The sequence below is a fragment of the Pimephales promelas genome, chromosome 5, assembly GCF_988280905.1.
Source record: "Pimephales promelas chromosome 5, fPimPro1.hap1.1, whole genome shotgun sequence".
Classification (NCBI taxonomy): Eukaryota; Metazoa; Chordata; class Actinopteri; order Cypriniformes; family Leuciscidae; genus Pimephales; species Pimephales promelas.
Window position 1 is genome coordinate 15,228,408 of NC_142773.1, and position 23,668 is coordinate 15,252,075.

Here is a 23,668-nt window from a genome sequence, read left to right on the forward strand (position 1 = left end):
ATGGAGGTCTATGGTCACCACCTCAAAGAGCATGCACAGAGAAGTCCAAATTAAACATGATTTAATGACTCGTAAATGTAAGTACAAGTTGATGGCCTAAGACACGAAACGAGCGAGAAAGGCGAGAAGACGATTTCGAGATATCAACAGATAATGTCGATTTTTTTTTTCACAACCATGCAAGAGATCACTTCCGGCGCTTGCGCAGACCGAAGTGCCCGTGTCGTCAGATCACTTGGACGTGGCTGTGGTTACAAGAGGTAAAAACGATATAAATACTGTTCGTTTTCTCACACACACCGCTCGTTTCGTGTCTTAGGCCATCAATGTGTACTTACATTTACGAGTCATTAAATCATGTTTAATTTGGACTTCTCTGTGCATGCTCTTTGAGGTGGTGACCATAGACCTCCATTATATGACTGACAGACAACAACGGTTTGACCTAAAAATATCAAAATTGAAAATACTGTGGAAACAAAGACACCTACATCTTGGATGCTCTTGAGGTAAGTTAAAACATATCAAAAATTAATTTCAAAGTGAACTATCCCTTTAAAAGGTCTTTAAAATGGAGGAAATTGCTTAAGATAAGACTTGCATAATCACAACATTTAATGAGGTTTATCCTAAAACATTTTTCAACAAGCAAAGAAAAATAGAGATATATTCTCTGAAAAGTAAATGTAACTTGTTTTAATAGTAAACCAGACAAAAAAAAAAATCTCTCCGTGGTAAAATCAGTGCTGTTTTGATGTTTACAGATGATAAGACCAAAATCAAGTTTAATTAAGTCATCCGGTTTTGCTTTTTCAATCATAGGATGTTGACAATTTAGCTTTATTGTATTCTAAAGTGTGCACTGTATCTTTTGACCTAAAGCAAATGTCTCAAGATCCAATCAGGGTCTTGCATGGAGAGTGTGTTTAGTAGCTTGCTGTAAGTCCCCGACTCAACAGTGCAAACTCTTTCACAATGTCCTTCATCCGTCGCTTACTCGCTTGTTCCCTGTGCGAAGGGTTAAACAGAAGAAATGAATACAAAATGTGTTTAAAGTGCAAAGTCTGGTGTTCTGGTGCAAATGCTAATGCTAATGCTAATGTCGTGGCCCTACCTGAGGATCTGCTGGCAGAAGTGCTCTTTGTTCTCAGCAGTGAGGTGTGAGCTGGGAAAACCAGGGGGCAGAAGAGCCTCTCTGAGCCACAGAGACAGAACACTGGGACAGTTACGACTCACTGAGAACAAGACCTCCGCGTAGTGCTCAGCCAGACTGCTCGGACACTGACCCCCAATAGCCTGCGTTGGACAATGAAATTGGTACCTTACATGCTCTAGTATTGAATGCTCATTTCGAATAATTAAATACATCACGGCTGCTAAAAAAGTATGTTCTATATTGTATGATGTGTGTAGTATGAATGTATTCAGGTCAGCATAAACTACATTGTCACGGTCATGTGACCTATCAGCGTCAGTTGTGTTGCTTCACCGCCATCCACAAATCCTCTCCCGTGGCCTCATGGGATAGTGAAGTGTCCATTGTATGCACACTTCAGAATCTCAACTGAAGTAGTAGGTCATCCAGGTACTTTTTGACTACTCTTTTATGAGTACTGTGAATTCTGACACTTTCATTTGTCACAAACTGTTTTTCGCTTTCTAGGGAAGTATGGGATTTCGGATGCAGACAGTCACTTATTTTGTTGCTTTTGAATGAAACAGTTAAAGGAGTAGTTCACTTTTAAAAAAACTTTTGCTGATAATTTACTCACCCCCATGTCATCCAAGATGTCCACGTCTTTCTTTCTTCAGTCGAAAATAAATTAAAGTTTTTGATGAAAACATTCCAGGATTTTCTCCATATAATGGACTTCAGTTCAATGGGAACAAAACAGTTCAAGGTCCTGAGAGTTTCAGTGCAGCTTCAAGGGCTTTAAACGACACCAGACGATGAATAAGAGTCATGACTCGAAAAAACATTTGTTCATTTTGATGAACGAGTTTGAACGGGAGAGTCACGAACGCTCATCACAGTACAGTGCAAGGCCACCATTTGATCTTATAAAACGTAAACTTTTTTATTTATTTTTTAAATGAGCGATCGTTTCGCTAGATAAGACCCTTATTCATCGTCTGGTGTCGTTTAAAGCCCTTTGAAGCTGCACTGAAACTCTCATTTGGACCTTGAACCGTTTGGTTCCCAGTAAAGTCCATTATATGGAGAAAAATCCTGGAATGTTTTCATCAAAAAACTTAATTTCTTTTCGACTGAAGAAAGAAAGACGTGGACATCTTGGATTACATGGAGGTGAGTAAATTATCAGCAAAAGTTTTTTTAAAAGTGAACTACTCCTTTAAGTGAAAGATTCAATGAACCTCAATCACTTGTTTCCATAATAAGTGAATCAGTGTGATTAAACAAATAGGTTAAATTAATAATTCAATGGCTCACTCATAAAGACATTCACTTATTTTTTTTCCTAAATTAATCAGTGTTTTTATACAACTAGCAAGAGTGAATGCTTCAATGACTCACTCATAAGGAGAGTTTTGTTTCCGTGCTAAGTGAATCAGTATGATCGAACCAGACGAATGAATGATTCATTGACTCAAATCCCCGACCCCACCACTAATGCACATAGAGTCTGTCTAAAACCGCTGATTGAATTGCATACAGAAAGATCTGACCTCTAGTAGGGTCTGAAGGAGCAGCTTGCCGTCATCATGTAACAGCTCCCTCACAGCAGGAACATCCTCACAATGAGAGATCAGCTCCGTCTGTGTCGAGAGAGCTCAGTCTGGTTACTATATACTCCACTCAAGTGTCAACTAACTTTACAATTAATAATGCAATTAGGTCAGATTGAAAACTAAAAGTCGAAAATGAATTTGGTATTTAGGATAGGGCATTTTGTATTTATGATTGGGCATGTGGTCATTTAGCCATTTAGGATTGGGCATTTGAGGATTGAGGAGTGTATGCAAATAAGGAGGCGTGGCCCAAATACTGGAGGCTGGATTTGAAATGGCTGGTGCGCAGAGGCACCTTATGGACAGCAGAGGGCGCTCCCAGTGCTAAGGAGCACACTGGCCAAGCGTCCTTATCCTTATCCATAGGCGCTTGACGTTTTAGACCAAGAAAAGGTAACGGTGGAGAGTTCATCCTCGACCAACACCTTTCCCTCGTCCATTTTACCAACACCGAGCATGCTTTCTCGTCGTCAGACCGAGTTTTCGACTAGGACTTTTAGTTTCAAATTTAGTCTTTTAGTTTTCAATCTGACCCAATAATCCCTCCATATATGTATGTTCCACTACAGGTCTCTGTAAAGATGAACTGAAGATGAACATGCTAAACGTGTTATACAGTACTTACAAATAGCAGACAGGTTGCTTTCAGTGTTGGAGTTTCGGGGAATTTGAATGACAAGATTCCTACATACACATCGACAGTTAATGGATGAATGAATGAATGTTGAGCATTGTTAAATGAGCTTGCTGAAGTGACACTCACCACAGTAGAATACAGCTTTAATATCAAGACGGTCTGAAAGATAAAGCTCAGACTTTCTTCTCAAAACCTGCAAAGACATCATAGATTATCTTATTGTTCTTTTGACCAATGAAAATGTATGTAAAATATAAAATCTGAAGTCTGAAGACTAAGGCAAAAATAAACGAGCACAGACCTGAGCATGAAGCTGCATAAATGACTCCACCACATCTGGATGATCTCGGGAGCCTACAACATTTATATATAGTAAAATGACTATAAGTCAAACGTTATCATCATAAAAGTAACGTAGGTTCTTTTCTCTGAAGGTATTCTTTCATTTTCTTTCACAAGCCAACAAAAGTGTCTGATCACAGAGATAAAGTCAGTAAAATGCTGGTCATGTGATCTTCACATGATGGCAGCCACCAAGCTTTTTCTAGACCAGCCATTTTAATAATATTTCTGTACTATTCATTTCTTTAGGGGTAAAACAATTAATAGGTGTTGAACTCGTGTAGTTTGTTTACAGCCTACATTTTGCTTTTAAAGCGACACTATGTACTCTTTTAGTTTATTCTTAGCTAAAAACACTTAGTTCTTTCAAACATATATGTGCTCATTAATGTATATTTACTTTGTTCAAGTAATAAAGTATTCTCGTGAGTGTATAATATGCCATTGAAAATACATACGGGTAAGGGGTTCTTATGTCGGTCGCCATGTTGCCCCTCCATCTTGAAAGTGCATTAGCCAAAGAGGGACATACCCGTTAATTCAAGCTTCGCCTTTCGCGTTTACGTTTACGTTTGAGTTAACACTCACGGACGAGGTCGAACTGGAAGCCATGTTAATCTTGGACTACATTGGCCACCGTAGGAGTTAAAACGAAATCGGAATTGAGAGGAACAGAAACTAATATTCACTGGATGGTTATATACCTTTTCACCACTAGATGGGGCTAAAAATCACACAGTGTAGCTTTAAATTTACGTTTAATTGACTTTTTACTTCTAGTGATTTTTTTAGGCTTTAAAATTCATAAAAGTTGGCTGTGTCTCAAAATTGCATACTTTCTGAGTAGGTACTTATTTTGAACAAGTAATTATTTCGTGACCTATTGAAATAAATGAATACCTATTGAAGTTACAAAAGTTATTCTTGAAGTTCCAAAAGTGATTTTTTTTTTCTGTCTTTTGCTGTTTGGTTAACATTAAAAACACAGATAGCGGCAAGATTATTAGGATGCGCGAATCTAATATACTGTTTACGTTTACTTCAGCCATAACCGACTGTTTACTAGGATACTTGAGATACTCGCCGAGACTTTGAATTTGTCCATCCAAGCGCAAGAAGACGTGAAATAGAGCTCAATTCATCATTTCCGCCATGTCTGGGCATGCACTCCGGATGTTTGCGCACACAAAACTTTCCACACAACGAATTGAGTTCCCTTTCCCGTCTTCTTGCGCTTGAATATTTAAATGGGCAAGGCTTAAACTTTCGTGACGATGCAGCGCTGGCCCGTCAACTGTCCCGAGTGTCGCTCAGGTTTGTTTACGTTCATGTTCTCACAACACTGCATTGTTAGAATCCATAAAAATATTACCAGCCAACTGGCGATTGGCAATTTTAGTAACTCGCAAATGCCGATTTGTGACTCTAATCTCTTACCTAGCTGAAAAATGGACATGGTGATGTTGGTAATCAGCTCTAAAAGGGCAGTGATTGAAGTAAAATGATCCTTCTCACAGCCAAAAATGTGAACTAACTAGAGGGAAATATGTAAGGCATAAACACATTATGACTCAACTTATAAAGCAAACACAGAAATGTTTTGTTTTATGTGAAGGGTTAGGCCGTGTCTTTACTTGTCGTGTGAGGTCTAAAGACGAGGCTTGTGGGTAAGCGCTGAACATCTGACCAATGAGCTCACAGAGCTGAGTCACCAGTGGTGCGAAGTCATGGATAAGGGTCTTCAGGGATTTCTCAAAGACAGCACACACCGCCTGAGTTGAGGTGAGAGAAAAGTGTTTTTCTGTATCTTTCATATACTCACACATACACGTTCACCTACACTGACCTCTACCACCTCAGGTTCATTCAGCCACTTGTTGAGAACTGTCTGTATTAAAGGGAAGGCCTGCTGCAGGACAACCACCACCTGAGAAATGACCAGAACAGCTGTCAAGCCACAAGTCCTGTTTACAGGTCTGTGCTGATTCAAACACGCTTGCTAATGAACAAAACTGATTGGAGGTTGAGCCGTGATATGTTGTCATACCGGATTGTTGTTGCATGGCTGTGTTTGGACAGGCCTCATCACTTCCAATCTTTCACTTTGCTTGTTTAGATCAAATGTAGAGAAGAGATTAGACAGGAGGCCAAGGATGTGAATGGTAGGACGTTTATTAGCAGAGCTGGGCTGCATCAAAGGGTAGAAGAGAAAAAAAAACATTTAGTAAATCTTTTGTGTTCCACCACAGGTTTGGAATGAAATGAGGGTTAAACCAAGACAGAAACATAGTGTCGGCCCAGATCCGGGCCACATCTGGTACATGTGGATTCCACCCATACCAGATGTGGGCCGGATTTGGGCCAAAACTTTGTTGGCGTCTGGGAAGTTACTATAAAACTTTTTTGGAACTGTATTGTGTGGTATACAAATACATTTTCTCTTCAGGTTTCAGATTACTCAGATAGTATGCGAATCAAGCATACACTGACATTATTGCACCTCACCAGCTCATTGGCCAGTTTCTCCAGCTGTTGGATGTGGGGAGTGACCAGAGAGAGCAGCTTGCCCAGAATCTCTTCACTGGGCAGGGCTGAGAGCAGGAAACCCAGTGCCTGCATTATCCACATGCACTGCGGGCTCTGAAAAGAAGACTTACTGTCAATCCTACTGGGATATTACTATTAAGCATTTTATAGAGTTAAAGGAGTAGTTCACTTTGAAAAAAACTTTTACTGATAATTTACTCACCCCCATGTCATCAAGATGTCCATGTCTTTCTTTCTTCAGTCGAAAAAGAAATTAAGTTTTTTGATGAAAACATTCCAGGATTTTTCTCCATATAATGGACTTTACTAGTAACCAAACGTTTCAAGGTCCAAAAGAGAGTTTCAGTGCAAACTGTTCAAAGGGCTTTAAACGACACCAGATGATGAATAAGGGTCTTATTAAGCGAAAAGATCGCTCATTGAATAAATAATAACAAAGTTTAAGTTTTATAAGCTCAAATGCTCGCCTTGCTCTGTTCTGTGACACACTTTTTGTGACTCTCCTGTTCAAACTAGTTCATCAAAATGAACAAATCTTTTTCCGAGTCGTTTGGTTCATTCAACGAATGAAAAGAACAAATTGACTCGGAAAAAGATTCGTTCATTTTGCACTGAAACTGTCTTTTGGACCTTGGACCGTTTGGTTCACATTGAAGTCCATTATATGGAGAAAAATGCTGCAATGTTTTCATCAAAAACCTTAATTTCTTTTCGACTGAAGAAAGAAAGACATGGACATCTTGGATGACATGGGGGTGAGTAAATTATCAGTAAATTATCAGCAAAAGTTTTTTTTTTAAAGTGAACTACTCATTTAAAGCTTGGTGATATTTTAGATATTCAATCTGAACAGCCAATGAAAAAAAAAAAACACAAGACTTTCATGAGTCTAAGTGGTCATAAAAAAGTCACACAAAAATAGGAAATAAATTGGAGAGACCCTAACATAGATACATTTTTTTAAATATGTGTTGAATGAGATCTAAATATATAGATCAGCGAGTGTTGAATGAACACACACATAAATGAAGGGGTGAGATTATAAAACAACCAGAGTGCAAAAAATTCAAACAAACACACACACGGGTTTCCATGTTTTCCTTGTTATGACTTTCCAATGACATAATCATTTTTATACTATACAAATTGCATGTTTTATCCCCTAACCCTGAACACAACCATCACAGAAAACAGTTTGCACTTTTAAAAGTTTCAAAAAACATAATTTACTATGATCCATAAGCTTTTTCCTCGTAGGGACCAAAAATGAATGTTCCAAATTAGGTTCCAAAGGTTTGTGTATTTGCTTAAACAAATGATAGCAAAATAGAGAAACTTACACATAAATCTAAAATCTAAATTATATCTAAATGACTTAAAATCCCAAAAGGTAGTTACTACATCAGGGAAAGTAGTGAGAAAAGTTACAGTTCCCAGTCAAAAATTCCCATGGCATGAATAGCCAATCATGTTATTAGTGCAAGTTACAGATAAGCCATGTTTCCACCGCAATTACCAGGAACTATTTGTCCTAGGAACTTTTTTTTGCTTACTACGTTTACACCGCGGACTAAAGTAAACGGTCCGGGGCGGGAAGATTATGTAATGATGTTGAACTGCGTGCGACTGCTCCTCCCAGTCTGCGCGTTTGTTTTGAGTTTTGTATGGAGGAGATTCAAGCTGTGCTGCTTTTGTGTGCGATTGGTTTACTAACGAGGTAATTAACAAAACGTCAGAAAAGAGACGAGCACCTAAAGCGTATTAAAAAAAGCTTGTAATGCTAGATATAAAAGTAGACGTTTGTTATCAGCTGACATTGACCGTGAGATGGATGGGACGAATGTGCGCCATAAGAAGTCCCACCCCGAAAGTTCCCGAACTCTGAAAAAGTACTACCTCGCCAGCAGGGACTTTCTGGGGGTGGGGAATTTGTACCCGGAACTTCATTTAGACCCTGGTTCCTGCGGTGTAAACACACCGAGTACCACCCCAAAGTTCCTGGGGAAAGTTCCTGCGGTGGAAACGCGGCTTTACAGTGTTATCGAAAACGAATCAAACACAGATGGCTTGGACTTACTTTATGGATGTCTTTGACAAGCACCGCCTAAAACCACAAAGACCACAGTGAGTTTGGTACATTACTCACTGACACTGGTTCAGTACAACAACAGCGGCACTTCTAGGCGAAGGGTTTTTTAAAACCTGTGAGACGGCCATGATGTCACTGGCGTGAAGGTGGAGGTCATGCCGACACTCTCGACAGATTCTCTTCAGAGCTGAGACACAAGACACGGACAGATCCGGGTTTGACAGACCATGCAAGACCACAGGCAGGACACTCGCCAACATGAGCGAATGATCGGCCAGCCACTCAGCCAGAGAGCCTACAACAAATCATGACAGCAGAAGTCATAATTGACTTTCAAACCTAGGAATTGTGCCATTTGTGCAGACGTCAACTTTCACAAATTGTTGTTAATGCGTTATGAAACAAAATGAATTGCTAAATCTACCAACTAAACTACTAAAACATTTGATGAAGCTACTATTTGATGCAGGTATTTTCCCCAGCATTTGAAATTACCATTTGGTTTTATTTTTTATAAATTTGCAAGGTGTGTTTTCAAATGAATTAGTGTACCTATGGTGAACATGATGGTCTCAGCCAGCTGAATATTGTTGGCTGTGATCAGAGGAATCAGACCGATCAGTCCTGGAATGACGTCTGAGTAACTGACATCTACTGTCTCAGCAATGGACTGAAAACCAAACAGCAGAGCCTCTATATCCTCCACAGGAGAGAGGGAGATAACATAGAGATATTGTTCAATGTAATACATGGCATTTCTATTATATATACACACCATATTTATGCAACAACAGGACTGACTTGCCATGAGGAGGGGTGTGTTGTGTCCGTCAGCAGTGTGCCTAGTTTATCATATAGGTTTCTGAGGAGCTCTGGGCCCAGCAGCTCATACACACACATCAGAGTATCAGAGATGTCAACCCTGAGATCCAATTAAACATGCTTATTAGTGCTTATAAGTGTGCACACGATGGTTTTAATCAGACTGCTTTGAAAAAATCAATGTTCTATGTTCTAATCAGCCAATCACATGGGAGAAAATCAATGTGCTTAGGCATGTAGACATGGTCAGGACGATCTGCTGAAGTTCAAACTGAGCATCAGAATGAGGAAGAACTCAAATAACCACTCGGTACAACCGAGGTCTGCAGAAGAGCATCTCTGAACATGTTGAAACTTGAAGCAGAAGAGTTACAACAGCAGAAGACACACCAGTGACACTCCTGTGAGATAACAACAGCAAACCGAGGCAACGATTCACACGGGCTCAACAAAATTGGACAAGAAATTATTTTAAAACGTTGCCTGGTCTGATGAGTCTTCCAGAGCGTTGGGTCAGAATTTGGCATAAACAACATGAAAGCATGGATTCATCCTGGTGTTGGTTTAATGGTGTGGAGGATATTTTCTTGGCACACTTTGGGTCCCTCAGCACCAATTGAGCATCGTTTAAACATCACAGCAGACCTGAGTATTGTTGATGACCATCTCCATCTCTTTATGACCACGCTGTTTCCATCATCTGATGGCCACTTCCAGCAGGATAACACACTTCACAAAGCTCAACTCATCTCAAACTGGTTTCTTGAACATGATAGTGAGTCACAATACTCAAATGGCCTCCACAGTCACCAGGGGCCTCATTTATAAAACTTTGCGTAGGATTTGTATCAGAAGTGGCGTACGGATGAAACATAGGACGTGCGTACGCACAGAAATATTCAGATCTATAAAACCGTGAACACGCATCCTACGCAGTTTTCCCTTAAAGGGATACTCCACTTTTTTTTGGAAATAGGCTCATTTTACAACTCCCCCAGAGTTAAACAGTTGAGTTTTACCGTTTTTGAATCCATTCAGCCGATTTTCTGATATTTAGAAGAATATCAGTAACCAGACAGTTTCTGGTCTCATTGACTTCCATAGTAGGAAAAAAATATACTATGGAAGTCAATGAGACCAGAAACTGTCTGGTTGTGTGACAGTATCATGTATCAGTATCAGTATCAGTAAATGTATCGTAGCTTTTGCGGCTTCATGTCACGGCCATAGTTACCCATAAATAGTCCGTGAAACGCCCACAAGTTAATATTCTTCGATTGTGAAATCATGGCAAACACAAGAGGAAAACCAAGAAACGTAACTTCTTGTGCGTCATTACGCATTGTGATGGCATCATGGCATTTCATTACCATCCATTTGATTGCATCTGACAAGCTAAAGATGTGTTATGAGGATGAATTGCACAACCAATATTATTGCAGAACATATTTCACTTTTCTTTTTGCAAATATGTGTTAATTTTCATTTCTCCTGTAATCTTCGTTTGATTTTGTTTGTTTTACACTGCAGATCGATCAAACGGATGTTCGTGTAGGCTGTTAATTGTAAGACTTGCTTTGTGAATGTAATTTATAAGAGCCAGTATTGCCATTTCTTTTACACAACGGTCTACAGTTTTACACACTTTCACGTGTTTTTTCCATCTCATTTCACCCGTTTTTGTGCGTACGCCTGGGTCAGAGTTTGCGTGAAGGACTGCAAATTTTCCCATCAAGTTTTCTTTTTATAAATACCAATTATTGCGTAGAAAGCGGCATACGCCTTCGTTTGTGCGTATGTAATGTTTATAAATGAGGCCCCAAATCTTTTTGGGATGTGGGCGAATGGGAGACACTCATCATGGATGTGTAGCCGACAAATTTGCAGCAACCGAGTGATGCTTTCATGTCAATATGGACCAAAATCTCAGAGAAATGTTTCCAGCATATACTGTATGCCACAAAGAACAAAGGCAGTTCTGGGAAAAAGGCAAAAGGGGCTCTAACTGGTACTAGCAAGGTAAAGTGGCCAGTGAGAATGAGCTAAATATATATATATATATATATATGTATTTTATATATATAATTTAAAAAATATCTTATGAAGATGGACTTATAATGGAAGTAAATGGGGACAATTTTTAGTGGATTTAAAAGCAGAAATATCTTTATAAAACCACTTTTAATAATTCTTATTTTAAAATTCATCTTATTTGAGTTGTAAAACTGTATTTTCTTCCCATTTAGTAATGTCAACACAATTTTGGTGTAAAAAAATGACTAACCTTTTGACTTGTGGATATATTATTGAAACAGTGAGCATTTTAAAATGTACGGATTGGCCCCATTCACACTGTGTCTCACTGCAACCCTGATTTTTTCTTTTTTTTTTTTTTTAAAGAAAAATAATGATAACAAATATATGTTTTTTTGCAGTCTCTTAAAAATCTAGTTTAACCTGTAGGTCCTGAACTGCTCTTTGTCGTCTGCGGACCATGTGGCGTAGTCCTCATCTCTGGGAAAACAGGCCTTCTGCAGCAGAACGTCCACCAGCTGGAAGTACACAGGTCTGTAGATCTGCAGATAGAGTGTCTGCCTCTCAGCATCCAATGACGTCATCTCATCCTGAAACAAGCCGCCAATATAAGCTCAAAACCTCATAGTTGAAACTTGCCACCACACTTGAGTGATTGTTCTGGCTGGACCCGCTGTACCTGTAGGGTGTACCAGAATGTGAGCGTGAGAGAGCTGGAGGTCTCATCCACAGGGTAACGTCCAGGTGTAGCAGTGCAGGACATAATCATGCTCACTAGAGCCTGAAAGCCCTGCCAGTGATCCACCTGCTCCAGAAGAGTCCTGGGGAACGAGAGGGACAGAAGGAGGCAGAAGGGATTTCAGACAAGGGCAGACGAATGATGAATAGGCCCAGGCCATTTGAGGTCATGCAAGACTGTTATTAATGGGAGATTAATCATGCATATAAGTCATTACGTCCAACCTGCAATGCGTTTCTCCCAGAGCTACAGCAATGCGACAGATTCCATGAGACGTCTCCATGTCTCCATCCTCCATTGCTTTCTTTAGCTGCTCCTGAAGACCCAGAACCCAAGGAATAACCTTCAGCAGACTGTCTGCAAACCTCCACATCAACAAACAAACAGAGTAATAATACATGTGTATGCTTAATTAATTGGTTAGTTTCCTTGTGTACGGAAAATTTTGTATCATATCATACAATCACACTTTTTCCCCCAAATTATCAGCCAATATTGAATATGTATTGTTTACTTTGTGCATTAAATTAGTTAATTCCTCTAAGAAAAGTACACCAACTGAATTGGTTTTAAGATTCAACTCTGCTAGGATGTTATTTGAATATTTTTTTTTCTACAGGAATGGATTGGAATCCACTAAATTTTAATATGCAATGAATGAGTGATTATAATCAAGGTATTAATAAATATTTTTCCTTCTAAATATCAAATGAGTTGAATGGCTTCTCTAGGCTTGTGAGATTTTACTTTTTATAGAACTTACCAGTGTGATTACTGAAATGTGCTTTTAATTCGTACGAATTTTACGAGGTGGCTAATTCGCACGACCTCACTCGTACGAATTAGTACGATTTTGCTAAATCGTACATATTTTACGAATTAGCCAATTCGTATGAATTTGTACGAATGACCTACCCCTGACCCCGCCCCTAAACATAACCGTCACGTGGGTTTAGACAGATCGTACGAATTCGTACGAGTGAGGTCGTATGAATTGGTACGAATTAGCCACTTTTGAATCACTCGTACAAATTCGTACGAATTGGTCGTGAGATAGCGTATTCTTCAATGTCTGTATTTGATATCTGAATGCACTAACAGTGCTTGCTCATTTAGCACGGCTTCCAAAAATGAAATAGGGACTTGTTTTGTGTTTGAGAAAGGTCTTCAAAGTGTTAAAACAGAATGGGGTCAATGAAGCCAATAGTTTAGGGGACAATTTCTTTGTTAAAGTCTTACTTTCCAGTTAGACTAAAGTCTAGCTATCCTTGAGAGAGAGAACACTTTATCTTGATGTTTTGAGAGGACTCTCCTGTTTATAGTTAGAGCCTGGCCAAATCCAACCTTGGAAAAGCTGTGTGTTAGTCTTTTTGGTTTCAGGTTAAGGAACCACTGGCATTTTTGGAGATTGACTGACTTGTTTCCTTCGACATGTTGGCGTCCAGCAACCCAAATCTGCGACCTGGAAGGTCACGACGTGCCTAACTTCAGGGTCTGTGTGTCAGCTGCATAATCGATGGAGAGATGCTTCAGTCTGTATATGTGAGGAAAATGTCTTGGACTATATGTGTTCTTAGCCAATCAGAAACTGCAACCTTAATGACGTTGCTTAGACTTTGGTGAATGGTATAATTGCTGTGATCTTTGTGACTGTAAGGGGCAGCCTATGAACTGCTGTGTCTTGAAGTTGATGAAACTGCAAACTATCTTCAGTAAATCTTTTCTTTAATTTATTATAATTTACATTTATTCATTTAGCTGACGCTTTTATCCAAAATGACTTACAATTGCTATATTTGTCAGAGGTCGCACGCCTCTGGAGCAATTAGGGTTTAAGTGTCTTGCTCAGGGACACATTGGTGTCTCACAGTGGATTCGAGCCCGGGTCTCTCACACCAAAGGCATGTGTCTTATCCACTGTGCCGTTACCACCCCACATAATTTTCGGGTCTTCATTCATCATATCTGGTTCTGGGTCTTTAACTGTTTACCCCTAACAATTATGAATCTCACGAATCTTTCATACTAAACATTATCAGACTGTGAAACCTTAATTAATTTAGATTTTACTGTCTTGATTTTTATTTATTTTATAACAGTAAGCATTATGTACAGTTATAACATCTGCATTTTTTTCTTAATATGAAACAACTTATGAGTTTCAGAGTTTGAATAAGAGAGCATCCCTGATTATAATGTCTTTTCACATACATTACATCTAAAGTAATTAAAATGCATTACATACAAAGTATTATATATTGTAATCATAATATGATAACTAAAATAACATATTTTTACTAAAGTAATAATTAAGTAACTACACATACTTACAACACTTTGATTTAGTGTTAGTTACATGTAATTATGCATAATTTATAGTTATTACTATGTAACAATGACATTATAAAATAAAGTGTTACCAAAGGATCATATGGTGGCATGCAATGTTGGAAGAACTGATGCAGTAACCACCTAGAAACGCCTGGCAACCACTCAAAACACCTTAGAAACTGCATAGCAACACCATTGTAACCACCTACCACACCCTAAAATACACAGAATGCGCTAGAAACTGCATAGTGAAATGCTATAAACCACTCAGAATATCATACAATCATATATAATTAGATTGATAGCATTATGGCAGCAAGATGCACTGGCGAACACAACTTACACTTCTTTCAGAATATGTAAAAATAAACATCCAGCCCTGATAAATATAGATTTGTTTGGTTAAAACTGCTTAATGCAAATTAATGAACATTTTATATTCAAATCCATGAATCTTAAAGTGCCCCGTTATGCTTTTTCGAAAATTCCCTTTCATGCAGTCTGTAATATGGCTGTTTGTGAATGTAAAAGCTGGAAAGTTGTATAGATGAAAATGCACGACAAAAAGTCTAGCCTCCTAAAAGAAAGAATCGATTCTGAACTGCAGAAATAAGTCGTCATCAATTCCAGTCTCACTTTTTCTTACAAACTTTCTGTTACATAACAATGCAACAAATTTGCATAATGCCACACACAACGTCCACTTTGACCCGTCCTTAAACAATAGTTGTAGCTGAGGCCTGCAAGAGTTTGCTTCGTCATGTCGAGAAGGCCCTGTTTTCAGGAGCTGAAATTCCGATATGGTAATGGATATTTGGTTTCAGACACCCGCTGTAAGCAATAGACCAATCAGAGCAGAGTAAGCTCACAGTTCAGAGAGAATCTTCAAACTTCAAACTCAAACTCTTTGAGAAATGATGTGATGTGCAATGTATATTATGAGAAAATGAAAGTGGTTTTTGACATAAACCTATAGCAGGAGACCTCCAAAACAAAATTATGAACCTTTAAAATAGCATAATAGGGGCACTTTAAATTTAGGCCTAAATATTTTCTGAGTTTACTATTAAGTGACAAGAGGAAGCAAACAATTTACGTGATGTACAGGAAAGCTATGCTCAGAACTATTAATGCATGAAAGGAAATAGTGCTTGTTTCGACAGTACATTGTCTGTAATATGGCGTATCTCACCTCTGACAATCAGGCTGTGAGATGATGCTGACGATGGTTTCCACAGCCATGTCAAAGAGCTCAGACTCCTTCAGGAGGGCAAAGCAGCTCTGCAGCAGCCCCTCGCTGTCTTTCAAAGGGATGTCCAGTGAGAGCCAGGAGGACACGCACCTCATCACCCGCTCTCTGACCCCACAGGGAGCGTCTGCCTGTTGTAATAACTGCTGGAGCAGCGAGCAGACGGAGCTCCACTCCACAGACAGAACACTTCTGAGCTGTGATCGGCGAGAGGCTGCGATCCTGCTGCTCTGAAGCTCCTCGGGCAGAACGCTCAAGATTTCTAGAAGCGCGAGGCATCGGGCCTGACCGTCAGCCTCTGTCACACCCTCCCCTGTCTGGAAGGCACACAGAAGATCTGGCACTGCGGTCGGCCATGTTTCGGGTACGACGTGAAGGACCAAAGAGGCCAGGGCAACACAGAGTCTCGTCAGCACCATCTTAGGACCTAACGCGAACTGGCTGACCTGGGCGATGAGCTGCGAACGGAGAGAGTCTAGTTGACCTGTTGGGAGGTCAGGCCAGTGGCGGGAAATTTTAGCATGTAATGTGCTTGCACCGAAGAACTGGATCTCTGGAACCTAACGTGAAATGGAATAAAAAAAGAGCTGTAAATCTAATGCAAGGAAAAAAAACGTGCACCGTAGTCGGCCATATTGCTTACTTTGTCTGGCCGGAGCAAAGCCCAGCAGAAGTGCCATGCTTGTGGTGATGCCTGGGCTTGTGTGAGCCACTTCTGGGCCACATTCTTCTTTCCCATATCAGGATCATAGTAGAGCTGCTGAAGAGCCTAAAGAGCATCAGGAAAGATTGCTTCTATTATATACAGTATATATATATATATATATATATATACTGTATATATATACTGGTCAAAAGTCTCTATGCTCAAATAAACAGTAATATTAAATAAAAAAAGAGTAATATTGTGAAACATTACCATTTACTGTTTTAATGTATTTTAAAATGTAATTTATTCCTGTGATGGTAAAGCTGAATTTTCAGCATTATTACTCTTCACGTGATCCTTCAGAAATCATTCTAATATAATGAATTTAGGCCTCAAGAAACATTTCGTAATATCAATTATGCTGAAAACAGTTTTTGCAGCTTAATATTTTTTATTGAAAAAGTGATACACAACCATTAACTAAAAAAAAAGTATATACAGTGCCCTCCACAATTATTGGCACCCCTGTTTAAGATGTGGTCGAGGACTTTTAAAAATTCTCCCTTTTTTTTAAACAACATAGAACCCAAATGCAAAAAAAGAGAAAAATCCAACCTTTTATTTAAGTACATTACTTTGGTGGTAAAAAAAAATGTAAAAATTTAGAAAAATAAAAACTTCAAATCCTGTGTCCCACAATTATTGGCACCCCTGACAATTCCGCTGAAAAATGTAATTGATTTAAAAAAAAATACATTTTCTGTAGTTGCTAATGTTGGTCAGGATATCTAGCAACTTTTAATTAGTAATTCATGACTTCCTATTTCCCTGGGGTATAAATATGACATGACACAGAGGCCTAATTCTCTTACCCATTTGTCAACATGGCAAAGACAAGAGAACACACCATTCAAGTAAGGCAGATGTGTGTTGACCTTTATAAGTCAGGCAATGGCTACAAGAAAATAGCCACTCACCTTATCTTGCCCGTATCTAAAGTTAGAGGAATCATTAAGAAGTTTAAAACAACTGGAACAGTGACAAACAAGGCTGAAAGAGGTCCCAAGTTTATCTTGCCACAACGCACAGTGAGGAGGATGCTAAGAAAAGTAAAAAAAGTCCTAAGCTCACTGTCACAGAATTGCATCAAATAGTGGCATCTTGGGGTCACAAAATCTCCAAAACAACCATCAGACGCTCTCTACATGCCAACAAGATGTTTGGGAGGCATGCTAGGAAAAAGCCTTTTCTCACTAACACTGACAAACGTAAACGTCTGGAGTTTGCCAAGCGGCACTGGGACTTCATCTGGGATCGTGTGCTTTGGTCGGATGAGACTATATTGAGCTTTTTGGCAACAAACACTCTAAGTGGATCTGGTGTAAAACAAAAGATGTGTATGCCGAAAAGTACCTCATGCCCACCGTGAAGTATGGTGGAGGATCTGTGATGCTGTGGGCCTGTTTCTCTTCCAAAGGCCCTGGGAACCTTGTTAGGGTGCATGGCATTATGAACGCTTTGCAGTGGTGGAAAGAGTACTGAAAAAACATACTCAAGTAAAAGTACCATTACATTCCAAAAAATGTAGTGTGAGTAGAGTAAAAAGTACTTGTCCAAAAAACTACTTGAGTAAAAGTAAAAAAGTAGCTTATTTAAAAGTACTCAAGAGTAGTGAGTAGTGAGTACTGAGGTGCGGATTCTAACCCTTATAATAAACACTGTGCACTACAATTTATAAGTTTAAAAATGCACATACTGGAATTCACATTATACTTTGTTCTTTGTAAGAAAGATTGAAGAATATCTATCATCCATCTTTTTAAAATGCATCAAATCAGTACACTCATCACCATTTAAATCATATTATTTGGGGGGAAAAGCATTTAAAATTAGGCGAAAAGCCACTGGGCCTGAGCATGTTATTGTTGCACATAAAATATCAATATTCATAACTGTGCAAATAATTCAAAAACCTTTAGAAACTCATATGATAGTTCAGCATCACACACCAAGAGATGGGTTGAATAAAATAAAAAAATACCCAATTTCTCTCCAAAACGGTACCAATGTTAGTGTTTTGATAAATGAGAATCACTAATATTATCATACTACCTCAACTAAAGGCTAAGATAGTGAGCTAACACTAATTACACACTTTAATTCCATGCTATTAAATATGTTACAATTTAAACGTAAATGCATTGTTCTAGAAGGGTGGCATCATCCCTTACATTTTACACGGCTACATTTACTCACATTGTAATGCTGATAATATAATTTGAAAGGACAATTGTGCATTAAATAGGGAAGTTATATCCAGGAAACTTTTACAAAAGAAACAAACACACTTTGTCTCTGAAGTCTCGGCGAAGCGGTTTTTTCAGCAGCATCCACACAAAAAAAAGTTCAGCATGGAAAATGTTTTTGCGCAAGTGCACTTGCCAAATGAAGACGGATCGCATAATGGATCAATCAAAAAACGCTGTTTATTAACGAGCTGTGCTAATTTCTTATTAAGTAATGCAGTTCAAGTTAACGACATGGTGCACTGATTCTGAATCTGCCGGCATGGCGAGCGCGAGACGCGGCAGTTCACAGATCGTGACGCGCGTCTCTCCTGTGATTGTGAAGTAAATGGGAGCGGGAATTCACCGCATTATGAACTCGTCTCGCAATTCCCCCAACCTCAGACCAAATGTTAGGCCATGTAGACAGGCCAGCCTATATAAATATCATATTAAGCAGAAATGTGAAATGTACCTTAGCATATTAGAGGAAGACGCTGATATCTGGATTGAATTGATGCGTGATGAATGCACTTCCACAGCAGTCACGAGTAACAGCAGGAATAGGCGGTAAGTTTTCTATGCTTAATTTGAATTGATGACAGTCACGAGACCGATTACTCGATCCAATCACGTTGATGGATAAAAATAAAATTAAAACAAGCATGTAACGAGTAACGGCCACAAACAGAAGGAAAATAGCGGAGAAAAAGTACCGATACATCACTTAAAATGTACTCAAGTAAAAGTAAAATTACACAATTTTAAACTTACTCAAAAAAGTACAATTTCTAAAAAAAACTACTTGATTACAGTAACGTGAGTATTTGTAATTCGTTACTTTACACCCCTGACGCTTTGAACTATCAGGACATTTTAAATAAAAACCTGATGGCCTCTGCCAGAAAGCTGAAGATGGGTCGTCATTGGGTCTTTCAGCAGGATAATGATCCAAAACGTGTGGCAAAATCTACACAAAAATGGTTCAGTCACAAACTCAAGGTCCTCCCATGGCCATCTCAGTCCCCAGACCTCAATCCAATCGAAAACCTGTGGGGTGAGCTAAAGAGGAGAGTGCACAAGAGAGGGCCCAGGATACTGGATGATCTAGAAAGATTTTGCAAAGAAGAATGGTCAAAGATCCCTCTCTCTGTGTTCTCCAATCTTGTGAAATGTTATAGGAGGAGATTAAGTGCTGTCTTGTTGGCAAAAGGGGGTTGTACAAAGTATTAACATCAGGGGTGCCAATAATTGTGGCACACATGATTTGAAGTTTTTATTTTTTTACATTTTAATTTTTTTTTTACCACCAAAGTAATGTACTTAAATAAAAGGTTGGATTTTTCTCTTTTTTTGCATTTGGGTTCTGTGTTGTTTAAAAAAAAGGGAGAATTTTTAAAAGTCCTCGACCACATCTTAAACAGGGGTGCCAATAATTGTGGAGGGCACTGTATATATATATATATATATATATATATATATATATATATATATATATATATATATATATATATATATATATATATTTGTGTATATTTATTCAATAAAGATGGATCGAACTGATAAAAAGTAAAGACATTTATAATGTTAAAAAATAAAGCAACCATTGCTTTGGTCTTCACTCAAAGTTTTTTTTTTTTGTGGAAAATGATTTCTTTTTTCAGGATTCATTGATAAGAAACCCCTTTTTTTATCATTATAAATTACTTTACTGTCACAATTTAATGCATCTCTTAATAAAAAAATGCACCCCTTTTTTAAATACATCAAACTTTTGTTTGGAATGACATTTCCACAAAAATATTAAGCAGCACAACTGTTTTCAACATTGGTAATAATAATAAATGTTTCTTGAGCAGCAAATCAGCATATTATAATTATTTCTGAGATATCATGTGACACTTAAGACTAAAAAGTAATAATAATTCTGAAAATCCAGCTTTGCATCACAGAAATAAATTACCTTTTTAATCTTTTGTTAAGAACTGCTTAGATACTTGGGTTGAAGATTCAAATGCAGCTTTATTGGGACAATCCAGAATCGTAATTCATACATTCATTCATCACGGCCAAACAATCCAAATTCCGGTGTATCCCTAGTAATATTACCATATTCTTTCCCCAAAAATGTGTATTGAGTGCATACAGTAGATGCAACAGAAATCACAGGACACAATGGAGAAGCATAATATAAACCAGTCATTAAATTCCCCACATGCTGAAAGTTATTATTAGACTCGGACAGCTTACTGAGGATATCGAGTTACTTTCCACTTCCAGAAGCTCCTATATTGTCTCGAACTGCACAAGAACACACACTTACAAGTGTGTATGGCTTTGCTCAACTGTGGAATTATGGGAATATGAAGAAAAAGAGGCCACAAGCAATCTCCAAATCAAAAGATACTGCTCTTGCAGTATGCCATTTTTCAAAATTGTTGTTGAACATTTACATTTAGTCATTTAGCAGACGCTTTTATCCAAAGCGACTTACAACTGAGGACTAAATCAAACAAGTCATCGTGATGAGATGACTTGAACACTGTGGATATTTGAAATCAACCCAAACAAACACATCCCTCCCTTCATTGCTCCGCCCCCAAAATGCACAAACATCACAGCAGAAGTGAAGTAAAATAATGCTTTACGAAAAATAAAGCGAAGATGATGAACGAATAACTAGGAAGCATGGAGATGAATCATGAGTGGACACGCCCCCTACTGCTGATTGGCTGTGTTGTGTTGCTTGGTCCGATCCACTTTCAACTGCATTTTTTTCAAAAATCGTAACCCTCATCCTTCCCTCAGGTCATTTTCACCCGAAACAATTTTTTTATTTTATTTTTTTTTATTGAGTGTTCATCAGAGGGGTCCAAGGAGACCATAGCACTATTGTAGAACTTGAACCACGAACACACACACACACACACACAATCTAGTCCATTCAAGGAGTTTTGTGTTTTTTTAATTAAAAAAAGAAACGGGTCAATTTGGCCCCCTTTGAAATGAATGTAATGCGAGGAATGCTTCACTACACATAGAAAAACCTAAAAAATGCTCCAAATTTTAACTTAGGACCCAGCGGAACACCTCATTTGCTCCACATAGAGCTATAAGTTCATCTAGGGACAAGAGTCATGAAATATCATGTTATCTTATTATTATGCTACAAGAGGTCGGCAAAGACACCCAATAAAGGTTATTTTGAGCAGAATTAAAAAGCATGAAATTGTTATTTTGGAATTTAAATGACTCTTTATTTATTTATTATTTATTAATCAAATCTAGTCATTTAAAGGTAAAGAAATATTATAATAATCTCCAAAAGATTGCATTAAAATATTAAAATACAGAACAAAATACCATCAAAAAAAAAAAAAAAGAAAAGAAAAAAAGTAAGTTCAATTTTAAGGCTTCGGGTCATTTTGACCGATGAGGGAAAGATGTGTTACAAAGTGTGAGCATTCAGACCTCTTCAGAATTCTCAAGCTTCATGAAATGTCAAGCAGTGACAAAAGTGTTCTGCAGTGTGGTATGTGATATTCCACCAAAACCTTTAAAGGGGTCATGAACTGGCTTTTTAAATTGTATTATATTGTTGTCTGAGGTCAACTTATGATGTTCGCTTGGTTTTTGAATTCAAAAACATCAAAATTAATAAGTAATAGGCTATTTTCTATCCCAGATTTGAGTTTAGCTGAAAAATGCTCGGTTTTTATTGGCGTCTCGCACTGAAGAGTTGGAAGTAAACGCCCACAGCTGTGAGTGGATACCAGTTTTGCATATTATAATGAGTTTCAACTCACCCGTCGATGCACTTGGTGGAAATTGTTTTGAAAACGTCCAATGTTGTAAAATGGCAACCGGAATAATTCGCCCATACATGTTCGACCCAGAATCCGTGTGTTGCACCATTCCTGTCAGATCCAATATATGTTAATCGGTCTGCAAATCCAGTCTTGTTTACAAAACAATCCTCAGTGAAATGAAGCGAACAGACCGACAATGTTTTACCTCATCAGCTGGAACGTCATTAAAAAGAAAGTTTAACCATACAGTCCTTTTGTAATCCAGAGGAAGCGTATGCAGCAACTGTCTTCTTCCACAACTAGACACTGCACAATATTTTGTATCGATCGGTAGCTCGATTCGGTTTGTCATCACGAGGTAGGTGTTATTTAGCTATGAGTGTAATGCGCGAATCGGTGGGCGGGGCTAAAGCGGCCGTGTTGAAGTAGGCGTTGATCTTCTTCTTCTGCAGGGGTGGTGTTTTATCCTCTTTGACGTCATAGTTCCCCACTTTGAAAAACGAGTTGTTTGCTGGGCATGGTGTCAATAAGTCTGGTGCCTGGCCTTTTATTGGACTAACAAGGACGTTTTCAGTTCTGAAACTTATTCTTATAATATGATGACCTCTTAGATGTCAAAAGCTCAAGGAAAATTTGATTTATCAGTTCATCACCCCTTTAAACACAATTTTCAATAGACTTTTTGTGTGTCATAATGTTGACTTTTTTTAACCAGTTCTAATCTTCAGCGTGTTACTTTAATGTAAAGTAGCCTATATTTAAAGAGCTGTTTGGTCATTCAGACCAACCTTTATGAGTTTCCTTCTTCTGTTTAACACACAAAAAAGAGATTTAAAAAAATAATAATAAATGTTGGTGACCAAACAGTTGACGGCACCCATTGACTTCCATTGCATTTTTTTCCTAACTATAGAAGTCAATGAGTGCCGTCAAGTCAACTGTTTGGTTCCCTTTAAAATATCTTATTTTATGCTTAACAGAAGAAAGAGGCTCATACAGATTTGGAACAACTTTAGGTGAAATAAGTAATGACAACATTTTCCTTTTTGGGTGAACTATCCCTTTAAGTGAGCTGCAATAGTGAAAGAAATGGTAGACCATCTAAAATATGCCATTTCTCTTTTACCTTTAACAATTACGAGACTGTAAAAGTAAAAAGTTATTAGTCACCGTTTGTTAGCTCATACACAAATGGTTGAGTGACATGTGTTTCTGTGAGTCAGTTTGGTCATCCAGCTCCTGTATGTCACATACTCACCCTCTCCACCGCCTCCACTGTGAACTCCTCTGCATTCACTGACTCCATTCCCAATTATCTTCCTTATTAAATCCTATTCTTGTGCTCTGTGACAGCCAGTATTCAGTGGTACGTTTTAAGGGGGTG

General features: G+C 38.4%; 1 protein-coding gene across 5 annotated transcripts; it reads right to left on the reverse strand.

Moving 5' to 3' along the window:
• Positions 1–74: 74 nt before the first annotated feature.
• Positions 75–23,632, reverse strand: ipo13a (importin 13a). 5 transcript variants are annotated; one of them, XM_039661311.2, is made up of 21 exons: positions 23,543–23,632; positions 16,185–16,310; positions 15,485–16,101; positions 12,186–12,326; positions 11,902–12,043; positions 11,646–11,812; positions 9,168–9,288; positions 8,919–9,066; positions 8,480–8,661; positions 8,355–8,381; positions 6,236–6,370; positions 5,778–5,918; positions 5,577–5,657; positions 5,365–5,502; positions 5,168–5,264; positions 3,690–3,742; positions 3,515–3,581; positions 3,377–3,435; positions 2,689–2,778; positions 1,115–1,296; positions 75–1,008 (listed from the first exon to the last, which is right to left on the reverse strand). In XM_039661311.2, the coding sequence occupies exons 1-21, from the start codon at positions 23,588–23,590 to the stop codon at positions 927–929; spliced, it is 2,844 nt and encodes a 947-aa protein (XP_039517245.2). In that variant the 5' UTR covers positions 23,591–23,632; the 3' UTR covers positions 75–926. The 5 variants fall into 5 exon arrangements, 3 of the variants coding, with proteins under 3 accessions (XP_039517245.2, XP_039517244.2, XP_088987144.1); XM_039661310.2 differs by having other exon boundaries at positions 6,221–6,370; XM_089131018.1 differs by lacking the exons at positions 75–1,008; positions 2,689–2,778; positions 3,377–3,435 and having other exon boundaries at positions 1,143–1,296; positions 6,221–6,370.
• Between the last annotated feature and the right edge of the window lie 36 nt (positions 23,633–23,668).